This window comes from Electrona antarctica (genome assembly GCF_951216825.1).
Source record: "Electrona antarctica genome assembly, chromosome: 4".
Lineage (NCBI taxonomy): Eukaryota > Metazoa > Chordata > Actinopteri > Myctophiformes > Myctophidae > Electrona > Electrona antarctica.
In genome coordinates, this window is record NC_136809.1 from 25,817,127 (window position 1) to 25,838,408 (window position 21,282).

Genomic DNA, 21,282 nt, shown 5'->3' on the forward strand with positions numbered 1-21,282 from the left:
ACGAGCTCAGGAGCACACTAGTCGAAGAAGCATGGCTGGCTTCAAAACCAAATTTTCAACTGTACTTAACACCATGGCTCCTTTGAGAACCATCAGGGTCAAAACCCGCTCGGAGCCATGGATGAATGAGACAAAAAATGCTCTGAACTTCTTAAATGCAAGTCCAAGCTAGCCAAGCGCTTCGACAGTGATCTCCAAACCCAACTGGGCATCCTAAAAACCCAACGAAACAAGCTAAGAAACATTGTAACTACCATGACTAAATCAGCGCAAGTAACTTTATCAATGATAAAGCAGAGGAAAACAAAAAGAATCCTCGTGAGCTCTGGAAGCTACTAAACAATCAACTAGGCTGCGGTCAGACTAAAAACCAGGTTTTCAAACATAAACATCAAATCGAACGACACTGACAAGCTTGATGTGGCCAACTACTTGAACATCTTCTTTACAAACATAGCAACAACTCTGGTTAACAAACTGCCCTCCCACTCTGGGCTCTTTGGTGTAGAGCACATTAAAACCTTCTACAGAAACCTAGGTGTTTGTAAAGCCGATTTTAAACTAGTTATGGTAACAACTGATGAGGTACTTAAGAAATTGAGTGCCCTCCAACCCCACAAGGCCACTGGCCTTGACAATATTCCCTCCAAATTTCTCAGACTCAGCCATCTCTATAGCTCCAATCATCACACACATAGTAAACCTCTCCATCAAACAGGGACAGGTCCCCCAAGATTTCAAACTGGCCAAAGTAACCCCCTTGCACAAGAAAGGGAGTAAATTAGACCCCGGCAACTACCGCCCTATTTCTATTCTAAGCTCCATCTCGAAAGTGATGGAAAAAATTGTCTATGAACAGGTTGAAAAGTATCTTGCCACAAATAAATGAATGTACGAGTTCTAATCTGGCTTCAGAACATCCCACTCCACTGACACATGCCTTCTCCATTTGAGCGACCACATCAAACATGAGGTGGATGCTGGCAAATACTGCGGCATGGTCAAGCTGGACCTCCAAAAGGCTTTTGACACCGTAAACCACTCCATACTGGTTAACAAGCTAAAAGCAATTGGTTTTGATAGCACATCAGTGAGCAGGATGCAATCCTACCTGGAGGGGAGAGAACAGATGGTGGAGGTGAATGGAACACTGTCCCCCCCCTCCCAGTGAGCTGTGGCGCTCCACAAAGAAGCATACTAGGGCCTTTACTGTTCCTAATATTTGTAAACTACATGAGTTGACATCAGCTTGTGACTGCAACTTGTTCCTGTTCGCAGATGACTCTGCACTGCTAGTCTTGGACAGGAACAAACTGCAGGTTGAAAAGGCCAGCTCTGAACTCGGTAGAATCTGCACCTGGCTCACTGATAACAAACTATCTTTACACCTGGGAAAAACTGAATCCATTCTCTTTGGATCTAATAGTAATCTCAGCAAGGCAAATGGCTTCTTGGTTAGAGTGGGTGACAATGTTATCACACGTAAAGATGAAATTACCTACCTAGGTTCCATCCTGGAGGCTAATCTTTCCGGTGATAAAATGGCCACCAACGTAATCAAAAAAGTCAACCAAAGAACAAGATTCCTTTACAGGATCTCCTCACTGGTCAACAAAAACACCTTGAATACCTTAACAGGAGCCCTCGTACAAGGTTTATTTGACTATGCATGCACCTCCTGGTACCACAGCACCTCAAAGGCCCTTAAAACTAGGCTCCATACTTCCCAAAACAAACTGGTCAGGCTCCTACTTGGCCTCACCCCCCGAACCCACCTCACCCTTGCCCACTTTGACAGGCTGGAATGGCTTAGGGTCGACGACAGAGTACAGCATCTTGCAATGGGTCTGGTCCACAAGATTCGATACACCACCAAGATACCCTACCTGTCTAGATACTTCCTTAATGTTAACGATGTCCACACCCACAACACCAGAGGGAGTGCAACGAACCATGTACAACCCAGATTCGGCACAAACAAGGGACTACATTATTTTCGCTCCTATGCCACCAAAATGTGGAACGCCCTACCAACAGTCATTAAGACACGTGAATCCCTTGACTCCTTCAAAACCGCTCTCAAAGGGCACCTACGGACGGCTGCAATTCGAAACTGGCCCCCGTAAAATCTGATTCCCCCCCACCGTGATTCCCCCCCACCGCCCACCCTTTTTTCCCCTCACTGTATATGTTTCTTTTCCCTTTTTACCTCCTTTATGATTAATTCCTGTTCTGTTCTTTGACTACCGGTATATAGAAGTGTCTATTTGTACGTCTCTAAATGTTTTGATGAATTGAACAAGGTGGACCCTCTTGTAAACAAGTGTAATGCTTAATTGGGTCGTCCACTCACAGTTAACAGTCTTTGTATTGAGTTTGTGCTTGAAATGTACTGTAATTCTGCAAACTGTTAATAAATATTTCAATCAATCAAACCAATAGCCTTTACAGACAAAAAAGCCCAAAGTCGCATATAATAAGCGGACTTGGCAACCCTGGCTACAGGAAGTTACGTCATTTGACACTACTCGCTGAATATAAACAATAATAAAAACATTTAGGACCAAGCACGATAAGATTCAATGTAGCCAATGAAACGTGTGTTGTGAAAACAAATACATGTATTATGTACAAGTGTAGGCTATCGGTGGGGGGACTACAAAGTACTATCATTGTGGCCGAACGGATTGCAGAGCGGTCTTGATACCGAAAGGTCGCCAGTTCGAATCAGCGGTCCGACACGTTAAAATTACCACCGCTGAAGTGCCCTTGAACAAGGCATTGAACCACTACGATGAAATGTGTTCTATGAGCAGGGCCTGGCTGGAAACAAGTTCTTGAGCTTAGCCCAGATACCCTGGGTAAATATAGTAATCATTTCATTTAATTTCATTACTAAATACAACAACGTGGTTTGTCATGTGACCAGGAGCCTGTTCTAGTGAGCACTAGAGTTGTGCATATAAATCAATATATAAATTAAGGCTCAGAACATTACCCTCTTGCCCCAAATGTTAAAGCGGGCATGCTTCAATAACATTTGGGACAAGAGGGTAGGCTCCTTATATTCTGCATTCGTACATGTTCGGAACCTTGCGTGCTCCACTGGTGTCCCTGCAGTGACCACAGGGCACTCTCGTAGAGAGGTGCATGCATATTTGAAGAAGCCTTGAATGAGTGCTCCTGTTAGTCTTCAATGTATTTTCTTTTTTACATTTGTTGCCATTTTATCTGCCTCTATGGAACCCATGTATGTGATAACATTGCCACTCATTTATAATTTAATTAGAATGATATAATTTGTTGTGGGGAACTTGTATGACTCTATTTTCTAATATTATTCTTTGGGCTTATTTTCATGCATAGACCCTGGTTGCTATGCTTATTTCTCTCGCAAAATCTGGCAACACTGACTGCACAGTTGGAGTTGGCGCTGTGTTTTCCTCCGTGGTGGAAAAAGCCCGGTGACGCGAGGTTAGAACGCGGGTGAATGACGGAGATAGACTAGACTAGCAGTTAGCTAGCTGCGTGTAGTCATCATATCCACTCTGTCTTTCATTATTATAAACATTACGATCACTGCTTTTACCACGCCATACTGTTAAATCAACAAAGGCAGTTCAGCGGAGCCACAAAAACACCTCACGGGATAACGGGATTTCCCCCAATCTAAACGGTACATTTGGCCAAAATGTCCGAAAGTGCAAACAGCGTGGAACAGCGGGAAGAAAAGGCTGAAGTGGCAGAGACAGTCGGAGGAGTGGAGGTGAGAGACATGAGGGGACGGTGGTCCACCACACATCATCGCGTTAAAAGTCCATCGAGTTGGTGTTCTACCTCCTATCTGTTGGGTGTCCCAGACTCCCAGTCCCCCGTCCGTGTCTCTGGAATAGAACCGGTTGGAAGTTTCTCTGTTCTGTTGTTAGCGGATGAGCTAGCCATTACCAATGTGTGTTTCATAAGAAAGAGCGGTTGCTAGCCTGGCCCCGCTGCTAGCCACTAGCTGCACTGTGGTCATTGTTCTATACTCGACTCACTCAATGCGTGTTTTTCGTTTATTCGGATGATTCATGTTATGTTCGCAAAGAACTTGAAAGAAGCAAGGAGATGCAAACTGTGATCCATCCATCCTAGCGAAGTGCGAACCTCTACCCCTAGCTGGTACAGGTCAGACCACAATGGAAACAAGTCCTTTGGGCTTTTTGTGTTATCCTTAACATAACTTTTGACTGTACTGCCTGTACTAGTCTACTTGGCAGCCCTAGAGCCCCATTGTGAATCCGGACACCAAGGGTTTGTTAGAATTAGAAATATTGAGTATGGGTCCCCAGCATGTAGAAACTTGCATATGTTGAGCAATTTTCATAATTGGCATAATGTGACCATACCATTAACAAAGTCAAAATGTCATCATGCTTTATGTAGCATGTGACATGTCAATCTAGGGGCTTTTCATGATGCTGAATCCCAAGCATTAGTTTAGCAAAAATTGGCAGCAGAGTGTACGGCGGCTGGGATGAGGATCAGCGTCTCCAACTCTGACGCCATGGTTCTCAGCAGGAAACCGGTGGATTGTGCAGTCCGGGTAGGGAATGAGGCATTACCCCAGATGAAGGAGTTCAAGTATCTCGGGGTCTTGTTCACGAGTGAGGGGAGGACGGAGAAGGAGATCAGCCGGAGAATCGGAGCGGAGGGGCGGTATTGCAGTCGCTGTACCGCACTGTTGTGACGAAAAGAGAGTTGAGCCAGAAGGCAAAGCTCTCCGTCTACCGAGCAATCTTCGTTCCTACTCTCACCTATGGTCATGAAGTGTGGGGCATGACCGAAAGAATAAGGTCGCGAATACAAGCGGCCGAAATGAGTTTTCTTCGACGGGTGGCTGGCATCTCCCTTAGAGATAGGGTGAGAAGTTCAGTCACACGAGAGAGACTCTGAGTAGAACCGCTGCTCCTTCGCCTGGAAAGGAGCCAGCTGAGGTGGTTTGGGCATCTGGTTAGGATGCCTCTCGGGCGCCTCCCTAGGCAGCCGATTCGACCGTTATCTCTGCATTGGAACGGCGAAATCATCCGTTATCAGCATGTTTGAATGGTGCCAAAATGTTGATACTGGCATCCTCACCACATAGCCTGGTCAAGGTTTCCCCCTGGTGGACGTGTCATTTTGGTGCATGGAACTAGGAGCTACTAATATATACTATTCTCTGCCTATCAGGACGGCGCTGAGTCGGGTCTGGTGGCCTTCGCAACGCTCGGCACGGCGACTCGCTCAGCTAGCGCCTCGCTCGGCGGTGCCTCATGTAGCTCATGGCCACCAGACACGGCGCGCCTCCGTCAGGACATCAGTGATAATGACTGCTACAATCGCAGATAATGACATACTGAACAGTGAGGATGCCAGTATCAACATTTTGGCACCATTCAAACGTGCTGATAACGGATGATTTCGCCGATTATATACATGATACCAGTCGAATGGGGTGCCCTAGGGAGGTCCTCGACACACGTCCCACTGGGACGAGACCCCGGGGGAGACAAGGCGCAGTTGGAGGAAACACATCGACTCACTGGCCTTGGAACATCTCGGAATCCCCCAGGAGTAAGTCACTAATGTTGCTCTGGAGAGGGAGGTCTGGAGCACTCTGGTGGAGCTGTTGCCCCCGCGACCCGACTGCGGATAAGCAGTTGAAGATGGATGGATGGGTTAAAATGGCCATAGCCACTTGACATCATCACAGCTATGGCCGTTTTAGCCAAAGGAGTGTTTTTTGTGCGAAACTAATGCTTGGAATGAATTCAGCATCATGAAAACCCCCTAGATTGACATGTCACATGCACATGCTGCCTTGGTTGTTAATAGTATGGTCACAAATTATGAAAATTGCTCAACATGTGCAAGTTGGCATCCAGCAGTTTCTACATTCTGGGGACCCATACTCAACATTTCTAACATAAAACCTTGGTGTACTCAACATGCCTGGGTTCACATTCTGGCAAGTAGACTTAGACTATACTGTTATATATCTATTAAATGGTCAAAATTCAATCAATCAAAAGAGCCATGAATTCCTGTAACCTGTTGTATAAACCGTTTTGACTGTACCAGCCAAATCATCATGAAAGCAGGTCAGCTGTCTTAACCTCGTCTTTGTTTTGGTCTGAAATTAAGTGAGGGATGCTGCAGTATTTAAGCTAGATTTCCCTTTGTGCTGTTTGTTATTGTTTAGGAGAAATTAGACTCACCAGAGGCTGGAAAGGAGTCATCCTCAGAAACTGGGCCGGATGCGTCCTCATCAGAAGCTGGAGCAGACGTGCAAGATGCAACCTCATCCCAGACGAAGGAAGGATATGAAGAGAAGATGGTACGACACCACTACTTACAGTGTAACCATGGGATTTACATGATTTATTGTACTTTTTGTAATATGTTATTGTGAAATATTATTACTTTTTTCTGTCCTTGTTTTTGCATCATATAAATAGGCAACAGACCGGACCAACAGATTTGAGTATTTGTTGAAGCAAACAGAGGTGTTTGCTCATTTCATTCAACCAGCAGCACAGAAGACCCCCACGTCTCCACTGAAGATGAAACCAGGGCGTCCCCGTGTCAAGAAAGATGAGAAGCAAAACTTGCTTTCTGTTGGAGAGTGAGTATATGACTACATCTTATCCCATCCTAATTGCCTATAGTGTCAACCGACAGTGGGTGTACGTCACAAAAGTAAATTGTGGAGACAAACTGTTGCTCCCATCCCAAACTTGCCACAAACACTCCTCAGGTTTCTGCTGTCACAATAGCCACACCAGGGGCGCCTGGGTGCCACAGACGCATCCGATCCGCACCAAACAATAGTCATACCAGGCGTAGGAGCCATGTTGGGGGCCCCAGGTTGCTCCAATCCGCACTAAACGCCACAATGTTTTGAACCATTTCTTCTTTGACTCAAGTGACCTACCAGGGAGTCCCCGTGTCAAGAAAGATGAGAAGCAAAACTTGCTTTCTATTGGAGAGTGAGTATATGACTACATCTTATCCTATCCTAATTGCCTATAGTGTCAACCGACGGTGGGTAGATGGTGCACGTCACAAACGTAAATTGTGGAGACAAACTGTTGCTCCCATCCCAAACTTGCCACAAACACTCTTCAGGGGTCTGCTGTCACAATAGCCACACTGGGGCGCCTGGGTGCCACAGACTCACAGATCCGCACCAGACAATAGTCATACCAGGTGTAGGAGCCAAGTTGGGGGCCCCAGGTTGCTCCAATCCGCACTAAACGCCACAATGTTTTGAACTATTTCTTCTTTAACTCTAGTGGCCTATCACACTATAACATTGAGTCACTATCTTGCCCTGACTGTGTTGTTTTTTTTTGTTACAATGTAAATAAGTATTGGGGATATATCATATCTGCTTACTTTGTATACAATTATACTGTGTCTTTTGGTGTGTATAGTTTTGTGTCCATTTAGCACAGCTGTCTCATTAGAAAACATTTTCTACTGACCCCTCTCATCTTAATAAATATTGATCATATCTTTTATATTCATCAGTAATCGTCATCGTCGCACAGAGCAAGAGGAAGATGAGGAACTTCTAAGCGAGAGCAACAAAACCACTAACATCTGCACACGCTTTGACAACTCTCCTTCCTGTAAGCATATTTTGTGAAAATTAGATTTTTCAAGGAAGATGTTGATAAAGGTCAATGACTTGCCTTACATTCATTTAAATATTTAAAAGATCAGGCAGTCTTCCACTGTGGTCACTTCAGGTGTACTTGGAATTTCTTGCTCATGGACACTAATTCAGATTCAGGTTTACATTTAGTCTTTTTGGGGGAACTGAAACAATAGCCAGTTCACTGCCACCAACACCCGCACCAAGTATCTGCTTTTGCGTTGACTTGAGAAACAACGGTATTATGCCAATGGCAACTGTTATGAAGTTCCTAACAAAGTCATGTTTCTCTGTATATCCAAAACCAGATGTCAAAGCTGGCAAAATGAGAGACTACCAGGTCCGTGGTCTAAACTGGCTCATCTCTCTGTACGAGAACGGAATCAATGGCATCCTCGCTGACGAAATGGTACATGCAAAGAAATGTTCCCATTACAAATGTGTGTGTGGGCTCTGTTACTCGTGCTCTCACTTACAACCCACATATATTTTTTCTTCCCTCTTCAGGGTTTGGGGAAGACCCTGCAGACCATCTCCCTTCTGGGTTATATGAAGCACTACAGAAACATCCCTGGACCCCACATGGTGCTGGTACCCAAGTCCACACTCTACAATTGGATGAACGAGTTCAAGCGCTGGGTGCCTTCACTCCGCGCCGTTTGCCTCATCGGAGACCGAGACCAGAGGGTAGGCATGGGTCAGACTGACATTGTTGGTTTGTAGCTATTTATTCATGAATCATGATCATTAATGTCTCTAGACTATAAGATTTACATTTTCTACCAACAATGTGCATGCATGCATACATACATACATACATGGCACATTCCTGATCGGCACTCTTAATCCATAATGCATAAAGGCAAGCAAGATTCAGCTGTTTTCCATCACAGCACCGCAGTATGTTGTTTAGATCACTTTTTCCCAACAGTGGGTTTGTGGGTCACGGACCAATTTTTTATGGGTCTTAATGGGTTCTTTTCCGACATTAAAGAAAAAATATATATTAAAAAATATATTTGATGAATTTTAAAACAAGCAAAAACCCATCTAAGTAATTCCAGAAATAAAAAAATATGAATTAAGAAGTAGTGAAAATATACGATCTACAAGCTCGCAAGTGGGCAAGTTGTAACATCCGTAAATGTAATGTTATGAAATAAATGTGGTTGTTTTCTACTCCAGACGGCCCTGATCAGAGACGTGTTGCTGCCGGGGGAGTGGGACGTGTGCGTCACCTCCTATGAGATGCTCATCATTGAGAAGGCAGTCTTTAAGAAGTTCAACTGGCGGTACTTGGTCATTGACGAGGCCCATAGGATCAAGAATGAGAAATCAAAGGTTAGGGCATCTGCCTTCCATCACTTAAATAAGAAATCAGGATCACATCGAGCACAAATTAGATTTCTTTCTAAAGCATGTCATGAAATTATACTTTGTTTGATTCTCCTTGACAGTAATTTGACATAATTATGTATATGTTTCCTCTTACTGTAGCTGTCAGAAATTGTGCGTGAGTTCAAGACCACCAATCGTCTCCTGCTGACTGGAACACCCCTGCAGAACAACCTCCATGAGCTGTGGGCGCTGCTCAACTTCCTGCTGCCTGATGTCTTCAACTCCTCAGAGGTATATTTATGTACTAATGTTGTGGTCCCTCAATTTAGAAGACTAGGTATGTCACATCGACAAAACTAATTGAGCTTCTGTTTGTTTTCAAAGGACTTTGATTCCTGGTTCGACACAAACAACTGCCTGGGTGATACAAAGCTTGTGGAGCGTCTTCACACTGTACGTATGTTTATGGACAGAGAATATTCTACTTCTAGAGAATAGTTATATTTTTACCAGCAAAAATGTCTGTGTGTATTCAGGCAACTTCTTTGCATTGAACTACATTGTATTTTGGTTTAGGTCCTGCGTCCCTTCTTGCTCCGTCGTATCAAAGCCGATGTGGAGAAGTCTCTGCTTCCTAAGAAAGAGGTTAAGATGTATGTGGGCCTGAGCAAGATGCAAAGAGAGTGGTAAGTGTCCCTAAGTATTGTCAGTAAGTTTAAGAGACAGAGAGAGAATGTTGTAATGTCTTAGTAATAGTTAATGGTGCAACTAATGTTTTTGCTATCATAAACTTTAGTTAATTTATTGCTATAAAGATTACGTTTTTTAATACTAATGCATTACAATGAATATTGTCATAAAACTCAGGTACACCAAGATTCTGATGAAGGACATCGACATCCTCAACTCTGCAGGGAAGACGGACAAGATGCGCCTGCTGAATGTGCTCATGCAGCTGAGGAAGTGCTGCAACCACCCGTACCTGTTTGACGGAGCTGAGCCTGGACCCCCCTACACCACCGACCTCCACCTGGTGGTCAACAGTGGCAAGATGGCTGTGCTGGACAAGCTGCTTCCTAAGATGAAGGAGCAGGGTGAGCAGAGACGTTTGACGGTGGTCTACTCTTAACCCATTTTGACCTGAGATCAGATTCTAAAAATGTCTTCTACATCCTGACAGTTTTCTGAAAAAGCTATGTTTCTATGTCGTTCTTCGATTTAAAAAAAATAGCAGACCTACAAGCTCGTAGCGCGCCACTCGGTGGCGCGCTATGAGCTTGTAGGTCTGCTATTTTTCAATAGTTAAAGCATAACATAATGCAATAACACCAAAAGGGTTAACTGGGTTAACTGACCCACCTGCCCCAGTTTCCTGTATATTTGACTGCCGGACACTAACTTCCTATCCCTCTTTTTGCAGGTTCTCGTATTCTGATCTTTAGTCAGATGACGAGGATACTGGACATCTTGGAGGACTACTGCATGTGGAGGAACTTCAACTACTGTCGTCTGGACGGTCAGACCCCGCATGAGGAGAGACAGGTTGGCTGTTTGTTTGAAACTCTCATCTCATTGGTTCTAATGCATGTTTTGATCTGTATTTCAATATCCTCTTCTCCATCCTGTTTGTCATTCTTAACTCTATTCTGTAATTAAACTGAAATACGATTAAAAGAAATACATAAGTAAACATGAATTATTATTACATTTAGTAGTAGGCTACTGGAATTAGTACAGCTTCGAAGTCATATTAGAACAAGTAATTTACCTCGTCATCATGTTTTGTGTTTTCCAGATCTCCATCAATGCATTCAATGAGCCCAACAGCCCTAAGTTCATCTTCATGTTGAGTACCAGGGCTGGCGGTCTGGGCATTAACCTTGCCACAGCTGACGTAGTCATCCTCTATGACTCAGACTGGAACCCACAAGTCGACCTGCAGGCCATGGTCAGTACTCCACAAGAAAAGTCAGTCTCATTTTTGTGTATTTTTATATCAAAAGTCCATAAAAATCGAATTTTTATTACTTCCTAAAAACGTACTACGTGATGACGTGTCGAGGCCCACATCGATAAAAGCCAATAAAAATGAAGCTCACCCGTTTAATTCCCCATATGTGCGCATCCGTGCAGCACAGCTGCTACTGATTACAGAAATCCTCCGTTTTTATTCCCATTCAAAATAACATCCAGACAGTGTATTATTCGGTTTCAACTTAATCATCACGCTAAAATATGTATCTGAAAACATTATAGGGTAGAAGCCACATATCAGCAAAGTGGTACAGCTGGCCGACCATCTGACTTGTAAACAAACACAGTTAACACACACCATGCATACTGCGTGTAGCATAGCTACCGTCCCATCGCCTGAAGGGATGCGACGCTCTGATTGGTTCAGAAACTTCAAAGCAGTGTTTCAACTTGAAACCGTCTGAAACTTCAAAATAAAATGTCCACCATTTCCGTTTCACTACACCTTTAATGATATAATTAAACTGTATCAAACCGTGAAACCGAAATACCGCCCAACCTTCATTTTTAGCCATGTTCCTATAGCTTTGTATGAATGGTTGTTCCCACTTGTCGCTCTCAGGACCGAGCTCACAGGATTGGTCAGCAGAAGCAGGTGCGCGTGTTCCGCTTCATCACAGAGAACACAGTGGAGGAGAGGATTGTGGAGAGAGCCGAGATGAAACTCCGCCTCGACTCCATCGTCATCCAACAAGGTACCAAAACCTTTAGTGTTCCCTGCCCATCACCATGGGGGTTGTGGGTTCGAATCCACCGTGGTTCCCCCTAGCCTGGCATGGACTAAAATCAGCGAGATATTAGTCTGGAATCTCTTGTGTGGAAGGGACAAATACAAAAATGCATCTGGTGATAAACCTGCCCCATATTTGCATACTGGTCCCTTATTAGTCCCTCACTACTTTTGGAGGGAGTGAAATCCAATCGCAATAAGCGGTGCCAGACCAATTCTGCCAAGGGCAAAAAATTATGTTGCACTGGCAGATTCGTCTGGTTTCCAGGCTGCCGTCTATGCGAACACAATTAGCTCGTTTTCAGGGGAGGGAACTAAGCCGGGCAGGGAGGGTGATATTGGTCATTGCATGTACCGCTACGGTCTGAGGGCGGCACCTGTCAGCGGGGAGTGTTGGGCGGGAGGAGTAGGACGAATGCTCTATCCCAGAGGGGGCTCCTCACTGGCAGGTGAGTCAGTAAGATACAACAGCAGTGACAACACCGAAATGTGTGGGGACGAATCAATGTAAACATTCAACTATGGACTCTTTTCTTTTATTTATTTTTTTACTCCTGTATTTTAGGAAGGCTAGTGGACCCCAGCGCCAACAAGTTGGGCAAGGACGAGATGCTTTCTATCATTCGTCACGGCGCCACACACGTGTTCGCTTCTAAGGAGAGCGACATCACAGATGACGACATCAATGTGATCCTGGAGCGGGGAGAGAAGAAGGTGAGAGAACAAACATTGCAGGTGTGAGACCATGAAGATGGCTACATCAGCAAGCATACACACAGAATAAAATGGCGTTACGTTACAGGGACACGTACGTTACTGTAATTTAAACCTTGGTCTTTTTTGTGTTTTGCTTCTGCCATTGTACTGTCAAATTAAATAAAATTGCCACATATAATATTTATAATTACAAACGAATTGTTTGTTTATGTTATTTAACGCAGGGTATTATTTCTTTGATTTAACTATACCAATCTTGTATGCTAACTAGACTATGGAGATGAAGGATAAAATGTCCAACATGGGCGAGACCTCCCTGAGAAACTTCTCCATGGACACAGAGAACACCAGTGTCTACAACTTTGAAGGAGAGGACTACAGGGAGAAGAAAAAGGTGGGTTAAATACTTGACTACTCGTATACCAGTACCCCCATCCTGAGTTCACGGAAGTCTTGTTCAAGTGATGATCTAATGAATTCCTTACAGAGCAGATCCAAATAAAGAAATAGAAATACTAGAAATATATAATAATACATCTAATCAAAACATACCCCCTTCCTGTTCATATAGTAAAGTAGCAAATGTTGCATCTTCAGCCGTTTACAGATTACGTATGTGTTGTGTATTTTAAAGATGTGTATTTCATGTTGCCCTCTGTTCCTTCAGGTCATCACCAACTGGATTGAGCCGCCCAAGAGAGAGAGGAAGGCCAACTACGCTGTGGATGCTTACTTCAGAGAAGCACTGAGAGTCAGCGAGCCAAAAGCACCCAAGGTACTGTAGGGCCAGTCTATTTCTGTTTTAAAAGGGGCTTTTCATGCATTAAACTGTAAACCGTCTTAACACAGACGGTTTTATTTGAGTTTCAGCAGTGTCAACGGAAGGATTCCATGTAGTTTCATTGTTTAGCAAAATACCAAACAATGAATTTTAGCCAATATAGCTCACATTAGCAAGTTACTGAACCTCCTAAAACTTTGCAAGCAAGAAACGTTTTTTTGAAGACACCTCACTTGTTCCTTTCCAGGCTCCTCGTCCACCCAAGCAGCCCAATGTCCAGGACTTCCAGTTCTTCCCTCCACGTCTCTTTGAGCTGCTCGAGAAAGAGATTCTCTATTACAGGAAGACCATTGGCTACAAGGTAATGCAAATCACCTCCTCACTCGGTAACAACCTTTTCCCCAGCACATTAACATTGAATGAAATTCTAACTCTAACTGAACGTGCGTTGCCTCCCCTTTCAGGTTCCCCGTAACCCAGAAATGCCAAACTCTGCCCAGCACCAGAAGGAGGAACAAGCCAAGATCGACGAGGCCGAGGCCCTGTCGGACGAGGAGCTGGAAGAGAAGGAGAACCTTCTCTCACAGGTACTGAGACTGTTTGATCTTGAACACGATCCTTCACACATTCAATAGAATGCATTAGATGTGAAATGCTTCCCAGACACCCAGTGCCCTCCCGGCCACATGGTGGATTAAGAACGGCAAGGCAGAGTGTTGCAGTAATTGAGTGTGGCGGTACCCTCCTCTGTTTAACAGTTTGATTTGTCCTCTGCCATGTAATTTGTAGCTTCTCACCTCTTGATTCAGAGCCTCCTGCTGGGAGGGTCTGTTTTGTTTTCACTCTCGCAAATTTAGAGTAGACAGTTATTCGAAAACCCCTGCCATAGAAGGAAGGTCTGATTTGTTTTGGGAAAGGGAGACCTGCACCGTTGAAAATAACTTGGGACCAGAATAAATTGCTAGCATTATAAAGTGGCTAAATACATACTTTTCTAGCTTAAAGAAGTAGCTTTATTTTTGCTCCACCTCCAGAACCACCTTGCATTAAGATTAAAACAAACTAGACTGTCCCAGAGCCATAGAGTAAGACAGAGTTACGACATTGAGGGGGCAGAAAACAGCCCGGTCACGTGGTTCATGTAACTCGTTTGTCACTGTAACGCCTATAGACTCCAATGCATTCTGTAAACTTCCGGTTCAGGCCTTTGTCACTATTCGCCAATGGAAGTCTATGTAAAAGAGCTGCCATTGGACTGGCCCCATGAAGTGAACGGAGTCGTCGTAACTCTGTCTTACTCTATGGCTCAGTACTTCTTATGACCTGTCCTGGCTGAAACCATGGCCAAATTTGAAGTCATACGTCATAGACCAGGCGTCCACAACTTTGTAGGCCCAAGGACCACCTCCCTCAAATATTTACAAAGATTTGCTGCAAAACCTTACTATAAGTTATTCGGAGCTGCTCCGGTGGTTTCTTTCTCACCTCTGCATTACTGGACACGTTTTCACCAGTTGCTTCTCTTCTCTGCAGGGTTTCACCATTTGGAACAAACGTGACTTTAATCAGTTCATCAAAGCCAACGAGAAGTGGGGGAGAGACGACATCGAGAACATCGCCAGAGAGGTGGAGGGCAAGACGCCTGAGGAAGTCATGGAATATTCCGGTAATGCAACAATTCACCATTTCTACATAATGTAGGACCAGCGCAGTGGCCTTGTGGTTAGTGTCCGCCCTGAGACTGGGAGGTCGGGGTTCAACTGCAATCCCCGGCCGGGTCATACAGTACCAAAGACTCGGAGAGAAAGAAAATGGGACCCAGTGCCTCCCTGCTTGACACTCAGCATCAAGGGTTGGATTGGGGGTAAGTCCCTGTGACATACTAGCGTCATGTCCAGGAGGTGTACTTGTACATCAAGCTGCCTCACGCTACAGAATGAGCCTCATGGCTTGGCAAGGCTACTTACATAATGTAGGACAGTTACAGTGTCGGGCCCGAAGCGTTGTGAGCGTGTAGACCTGATATTTTTGTTGCACAAGTATGATTATTGGCATGTTCTCTGTGCATGGTAGCACCTGTTTGTATAGAGCGTCGCAGTCCCGCCTCCTACCCTGGACCAGGAAATGAAACCCAATGCATTATTCTCATAGACATTTCTTAAAGTATTTATTTAAAGACGGTTACGCCGCGGACAAAGCCAACTCGAGTCGTGACAACTCATGACAACACAAACAATATTTTGGACCAAACAAATAATTACAAAGAAGAAAAACAACAAAAAGTTTTTTTCTTCTTTCTAATTATTTGTTTGGTCCAAAATATTGTTTGTGTTGTCATGAGTTGTCACGACTCGAGTTGGCTTTGTCCGCGGCGTAACCGTCTTTAAATAAATACTTTAAGAAATGTCTATGAGAATAATGCATTGGGTTTCATTTCCTGGTCCAGGGTAGGAGGCGGGACTGCGACGCTCTATAGGGGACGACTACAGTGAGAGAGAAAAGAGCTTGTGGAATTTGTTTATATACAGTATATTCTAGTATATCAATATTTGTGCTCGTGTTTTCTAATAGCCGTGTTTTGGGAGCGCTGCAACGAGCTTCAGGACATTGAGAAGATCATGGCTCAGATCGAGAGAGGAGAGGCCAGGATCCAGAGGAGGATAAGCATTAAGAAGGCACTGGACTCCAAGGTAGCAAACCGTCAGCCATATGCCAATTATGCCATCCTACTGCCGTTTAAAAGACCTAATTAAGTTTGTTAGATGGCTAATGTTCAGCTCTTTCACTAGTAAAGTCGTACTTGTCTCTTAGAGTTGTAATTAGGACAGTAACTCTGCCCTCCCTGTTTTGTAAATTCAGATAAAGTATGTCTTTTAATAGAGCGTTTCATGACGACGAGAGACCCAGAAGGGAATTCCCTGTTCATTTTCCCCATAGGCTTTTCAAAGTATTTATTTAAAGACGTTTATGCCACGGACAAAGCTAACTCGAGTTGTGACAAATCATGACAACAAAAACAATATTTTGGGCCGACAAAATAATTACAAAGAGGAGAAACAACAAAAGACGTTTTTTTTCTTCTTTCTAATGTTTCTAATTTGTTCGGCCCAAAAACACGTTTGTTGTCATGATTTGTCACAACTCGAGTTGTACGAGGCTTAAAAGGTCTTTAAATAAATACTCGTCGTTCTGAAATGGGGCGGGACTGCGACGCTCTATTCCCATCACATCCAAGTTAACGTGTGTTTGTGTGTGTGTGTGTTCGTTCAGATTGGGCGCTATAAGGCCCCGTTCCACCAGCTGCGCATCTCCTACGGCACCAACAAGGGAAAGAACTACACGGAGGAGGAGGACCGCTTCCTGATATGCATGCTACACAAGCTAGGCTTCGACAAGGAGAGCGTGTACGACGAGCTGCGCCAGTGCATACGCAACTCGCCACAATTCCGCTTTGACTGGTTTCTCAAGTCCAGGACGGCCATGGTGAGTACTGAGATAATCTCTCCTACTGTAGGTGAAGTGTTTTTACCTACTGTGTTCCTGTGACTATGAGACCCCGTTTCCACCAAAGAACTTTGGTTCTAGAACTGGTTCCTTTCTAGATTCTTGGAACCTTGGCGCTTTCACAGAACCGGCGGCCATCTTTTAGTTCCAGTTCCGAACCAACTTTTAGGGTTCTGAACCAATTCATTAAAAAATAGCATGTGACATATCAAACTAGGGGGTTTTCATGATGCTGAATCTATTCCAAGCATTAGTTTTGCATAAAAACACTCATTGGGCTAAATTTGCTATGGCCAAATTTAGCCCAATTTGGCCAATTAGCCCAAACTAATGCTTGGAATGGATTTAGCATCATGAAAACCCCCTAGTTTGATATGTCACATGCTACTTAAAGCATAAGGAAATTTAGAAAATATTGCCTTATAATAGGATGTCAATGGTGGCATTTTGAAAAATGGCTGCCATGGGTGCCATGTTGAAAATTCAGGATGCCTCCACATCCAATTATGTTTGGGATGCCCTTGGCTATATGTGTACCAGATTTCATGCTTTTATCACAAACTGAACGATTCCTTTATATATTGGAGCTAAGCAGCCATTTAGAATTTGACCTCTCCCGGGCCTCAGAGGTCAAATCAGACTTGACTCCACATCTGAAAATACACCTCATGGTATCATCTAACTATGGTAAAAGTTTCATGCTTTTTTGAAAAAGTGCACAATTTTTTGGTAATCCGCTGTACTAATATGATATATAGGTATTATAAGACTATTCATGCTTGTGTGTGCAGGAGCTCCAGAGGAGATGCAACACCCTGATCACGTTGATAGAGCGAGAGAACATGGAACTAGAGGAGAGAGAGAAGGCAGAAAAGAAGAAGCGAGGCCCAAAGACTGGCTCGGTAAGACAACCACTATCCTCAGCTAGCAGCAGTGGTCACAGTTCAAATGATGAGTTTTCAAATTATTGCAAGGTCATGATTCACAGTTCCTATGTAGTAGTGCTTAAAATGCATTAAAATAACATCAGTGAAATTAAGGTCGCAAATTGTCTTACATTTACTATTTTACTTATTACATTTGCAGATGATGCATGGCATTTAATGCTGATTGGAAATGTGTTTTATACCCCCTTTCTCTCTTTCTACTCTCAGTGGAATAAGGAATTGACAATATTCTGCAGCACATTGACAATCATGCAGAACTATCTGCTTGTGAAGTCTGAGACAGGTTTCTTTTCTCTTCCATGTCCTAATCATTTACCACCACTTACATTCATGTTTCCCCAGGCACAAAAACGCAAGTCTGAGGGGACCCCAGATGGACGTGGGCGCAGGAAAAAGCTCAAGTTGTGAAAGCCAACCCACCCCTCGAGCAGAGGGAGGTAACAGCGGCAGCCAGCTCTAGTTCTAGGTTCAGTTGTAGCGTCTGTTTGTTCTTTAAGGGTTGTGATGATGGTGATGTCGTACTGTACACGCAAAAGGAAAACCTCCCAGTGGACTGAATTACTATTTCGCTACTTTAATAACCACATTAACCCTTCCTTCCTTATTTTGCGGCGAGACCTGGTTTGAGAGAATAGCCGATCTACAAGCTTACAATACGTCACGATGCGTTGTGAGCTTGTAGATTGGCCATTTCTTTTTAATATCAGGCTTACCGTAAGTGGTTACATTAGCGTTTGGTTCTAGAACGTTATTTTATTTTCTAGGAAGTGCTCAGGTCTGCCATGTCGCTCACCCTCAGTATGTACGCACTGCAGCTGTGCAGTTTTTGGTTGATTTTTGTTGTTTTCAACATTTTGACGTTTTTCTTTCTAGTACTTGAGTTAAGATAAATGTATTTATGCTTGTTGGTTGTACCACATTCCATTGCTTGTAAACAATGATGTACCCCTTTTTTAATATCCTTTTGTTCTATTACCTTCCTATGTGAAGTAGAAAATGTCTTTTTGAACGTCACAAATAAACCTTTTGTAAAGAAAAGAAAACGGCCTTGTTTTAAATACATTTTTTTAACATCGACACTCAAGTGTGTAGTGCACTATTCATGTGACCTTAAGACAGATTTCCAAAACATTTTTAATAAAATAAATGAAGCATGTTGACAAACAAAATAGTTGCCTTGTGGACAGAAATTATTTTAGCGTTAATCTTGTGTCTTGTATGTAGATCAAGAGATCTGGAAGTTATTGAAAAATAAATATTCTTTTCCAAAATAATTTCTAGAGAATAAGGCATGTAAAATTAACAAACAAAACAGGTGTTCCGTTAAGCAGATTGATTGATTTGATGCGTTTTATCAACAATAGAGGGAAACTTGATGTTTTTGGGTAGCCTTGTCCAAAACCATTACTTTCAAGAATTGGGGGGGGGGGGGGGGATCTGTGTTCCGATTGATCTAATGTCGTTATTTAGTGACAGGATCTTAATACTTTTCATTGGAGAAATATTAACCCACAGACAGAAGTAACAACTTTCAACCTGGTGTCAATGTAGCAAAAATACATCTACAAGATTAAAGCTTAGGTCTATTTTCACTACTTTTGTGCAGCACTGCCATACGGTGAAGTATAAAATATGGCTTCATTGATTAAAGGATGACCAATGGCATTAACCTATGAAAAAGATGACATTTGTATTGCATTGGTTTTCTCAGGACTTGTCATACACAGCGTAGATTTATTTATTATATAATAACTTTTATTTTTCAAGTTTCACCAGTGTATTAATACCATGTTCTGTTCTTGTAGTCCTGCATTGCTATTTAGTATTTACACAGATTGATTTGCATGTGATTTTTAAAACACATTCTCAAAAGACCTGAAAAAAATGTATAAAAACAATCTCTGAAGGATAGTTCAGTAGCACTCTCAAAAAAGAATAAAAATGACACAATTACAATCCCTTTGAATAGCACCGTAATGGCATTCTGCAGTGGGCAAGTGCACCCGTGGCTTTTGTAAAGCACAAGAGTGTCATTGCATTGTCAACATTACAAAAACAACACATCAATTTATCATTTCACCATTCGCTAAGGTCAGCCTTGGCTAACATTCAACATTCAATCCATTTTACTCTGCTCTCCACAAAAGAATTAACAAGATAATGGTTGACACAATGAATTACAATAATAAAAACAAGTTCAATGGTAAACTAAAATTTCTTTTCTTTTTTGGGAGAACAATAAAAATCTCATACTTCACCAAGTAGAAATAAGGTTGACCTTTGTTTGCTGGTGTGAATACATTGCATTTTTAAGTAACTAGGAAAGGCTTAAAAAGTTAAAATATGTTCATTTTACAATCCTCAGATGGTGGGTGGGCTGCAGCCCCGGCCTTTTTAGTGCCAATTTATTACAGACTGCAAGATAGAGGGCGCAGCAACCTGTAAATACACACATTAGGTAAATGACATGATGAGTTACCCACAGTGCTTCATTGGGGGATCAGTAACTCTGGCGTGCGTAACGTATGCTACCTGTACATAGAGGGCCTGAAAGAGCACTGACATACAGCACCGTCCAGAGTTCAGAGATCTGGCTTGATCTTTTCTTCAGTGCTTTTAAGGAGTTGGGCTTTGAGGAAGAGGCACTGTGGTGGAGGAGACTGGCATAGTCTTATCAGGTGTCAGGGACTGTTGGGGTGTCGTTAGACTTCAGAGCTGTCTGACCTGTTCCACACGCCCGGAGGCCCTCCACTGTAGCTGCTGTAGGCGGAGGAAGAGGAGGTAGCGTAGGAGGAACTAGAAGGCAACTGACTGGTCTTCTTCTCCTTCCTCTTGCGCCGTAGCAGCAGTAAAACCACGACGGCAATCAGGCAGACAAGGAGGACCAGGCCGGCGAGGCCCACCAGCATGGGCAAGGTGGACGAGTCTGTCTGCTCCCTGCCCGAGCTCTCCAGCAGGGGTTGCTCCAGGTAGGGCTCGTGGTTGCGGTCGCGGCCGGGGGACTGGCGCTGGTTGACCACCATGCGGTCCGAGCGGTCCAGGGAGATGTGCTGGATATTGGTGCCGCGGTTGTTGTCCTCGCCGATGTCCTTGGTCAAATCGGGAGCGGGGAGGGCAGGTGCAGCACGGCGACGGCGCACGGCCAGTTCAGAGTCGAGGGCCTGGGGCTGGTCGGCCACAGACGACAGGCTGTGCTGCAGGTACTCGAGGCTGCGCTTGCCGAGGTGGCGGTTGGCGTTCTCTCGGGAGCGGACGGTGTAGATGGTGTGGATGAACCACTCACGACCGGCAGCAACCTGAAGCACAGACACACAGGATGTTTCAGCAAAATACGAAAACGTCATACGGTTATTGTTTTTGTCTAATTTCAGAATCCGGAATCAAACCGGGGACTTGTTGTCAGGCATTAGAGCCCTAACCATTTTTACCAGATAATATGGGTCACCCCTATGTCTACCATGTGTGTGTGTGTGTGTGTGTGTGTGTGTGTGTGTGTGTGTGTGTGTGTGTGTGTGTGTGTGTGTGTGTGTGTGTGTGTGTGTGTGTGTGT

The 21,282-nt window shown here is 43.8% G+C and overlaps 2 protein-coding genes across 3 annotated transcripts in view; one reads left to right on the forward strand and one right to left on the reverse strand.

Annotated features, from left to right (window-relative positions):
* Nucleotides 1-3,398: 3,398 nt before the first annotated feature.
* On the forward strand, nucleotides 3,399-18,775 carry LOC306921046 (SWI/SNF-related matrix-associated actin-dependent regulator of chromatin subfamily A member 5). Of its 2 annotated transcripts, XM_079498118.1 has the most exons (25): nucleotides 3,399-3,766; nucleotides 6,224-6,358; nucleotides 6,480-6,646; nucleotides 6,948-7,010; nucleotides 7,555-7,655; nucleotides 7,990-8,090; nucleotides 8,189-8,368; nucleotides 8,867-9,022; nucleotides 9,179-9,310; nucleotides 9,404-9,472; nucleotides 9,596-9,705; nucleotides 9,887-10,113; nucleotides 10,440-10,561; nucleotides 10,815-10,967; nucleotides 11,616-11,748; nucleotides 12,349-12,497; nucleotides 12,772-12,894; nucleotides 13,168-13,275; nucleotides 13,529-13,642; nucleotides 13,746-13,868; nucleotides 14,815-14,947; nucleotides 15,853-15,971; nucleotides 16,552-16,764; nucleotides 17,577-17,687; nucleotides 18,075-18,775. In XM_079498118.1, the coding sequence occupies exons 1-25, from the start codon at nucleotides 3,692-3,694 to the stop codon at nucleotides 18,138-18,140; spliced, it is 3,183 nt and encodes a 1,060-aa protein (XP_079354244.1). In that variant the 5' UTR covers nucleotides 3,399-3,691; the 3' UTR covers nucleotides 18,141-18,775. The 2 variants fall into 2 exon arrangements, with proteins under 2 accessions (XP_079354244.1, XP_079354245.1); XM_079498119.1 differs by lacking the exon at nucleotides 6,948-7,010.
* Nucleotides 18,238-21,282, reverse strand: part of frem3 (Fras1 related extracellular matrix 3) — a 39,806-nt gene continuing 36,761 nt past the window's right edge. Inside the window, exon 24 of the mRNA XM_079498117.1 lies at nucleotides 18,238-21,028. Coding sequence (XP_079354243.1) covers nucleotides 20,435-21,028 — 594 coding nt within the window. The 3' untranslated portion in view covers nucleotides 18,238-20,434. The remainder of the gene's footprint in view (nucleotides 21,029-21,282) is intronic.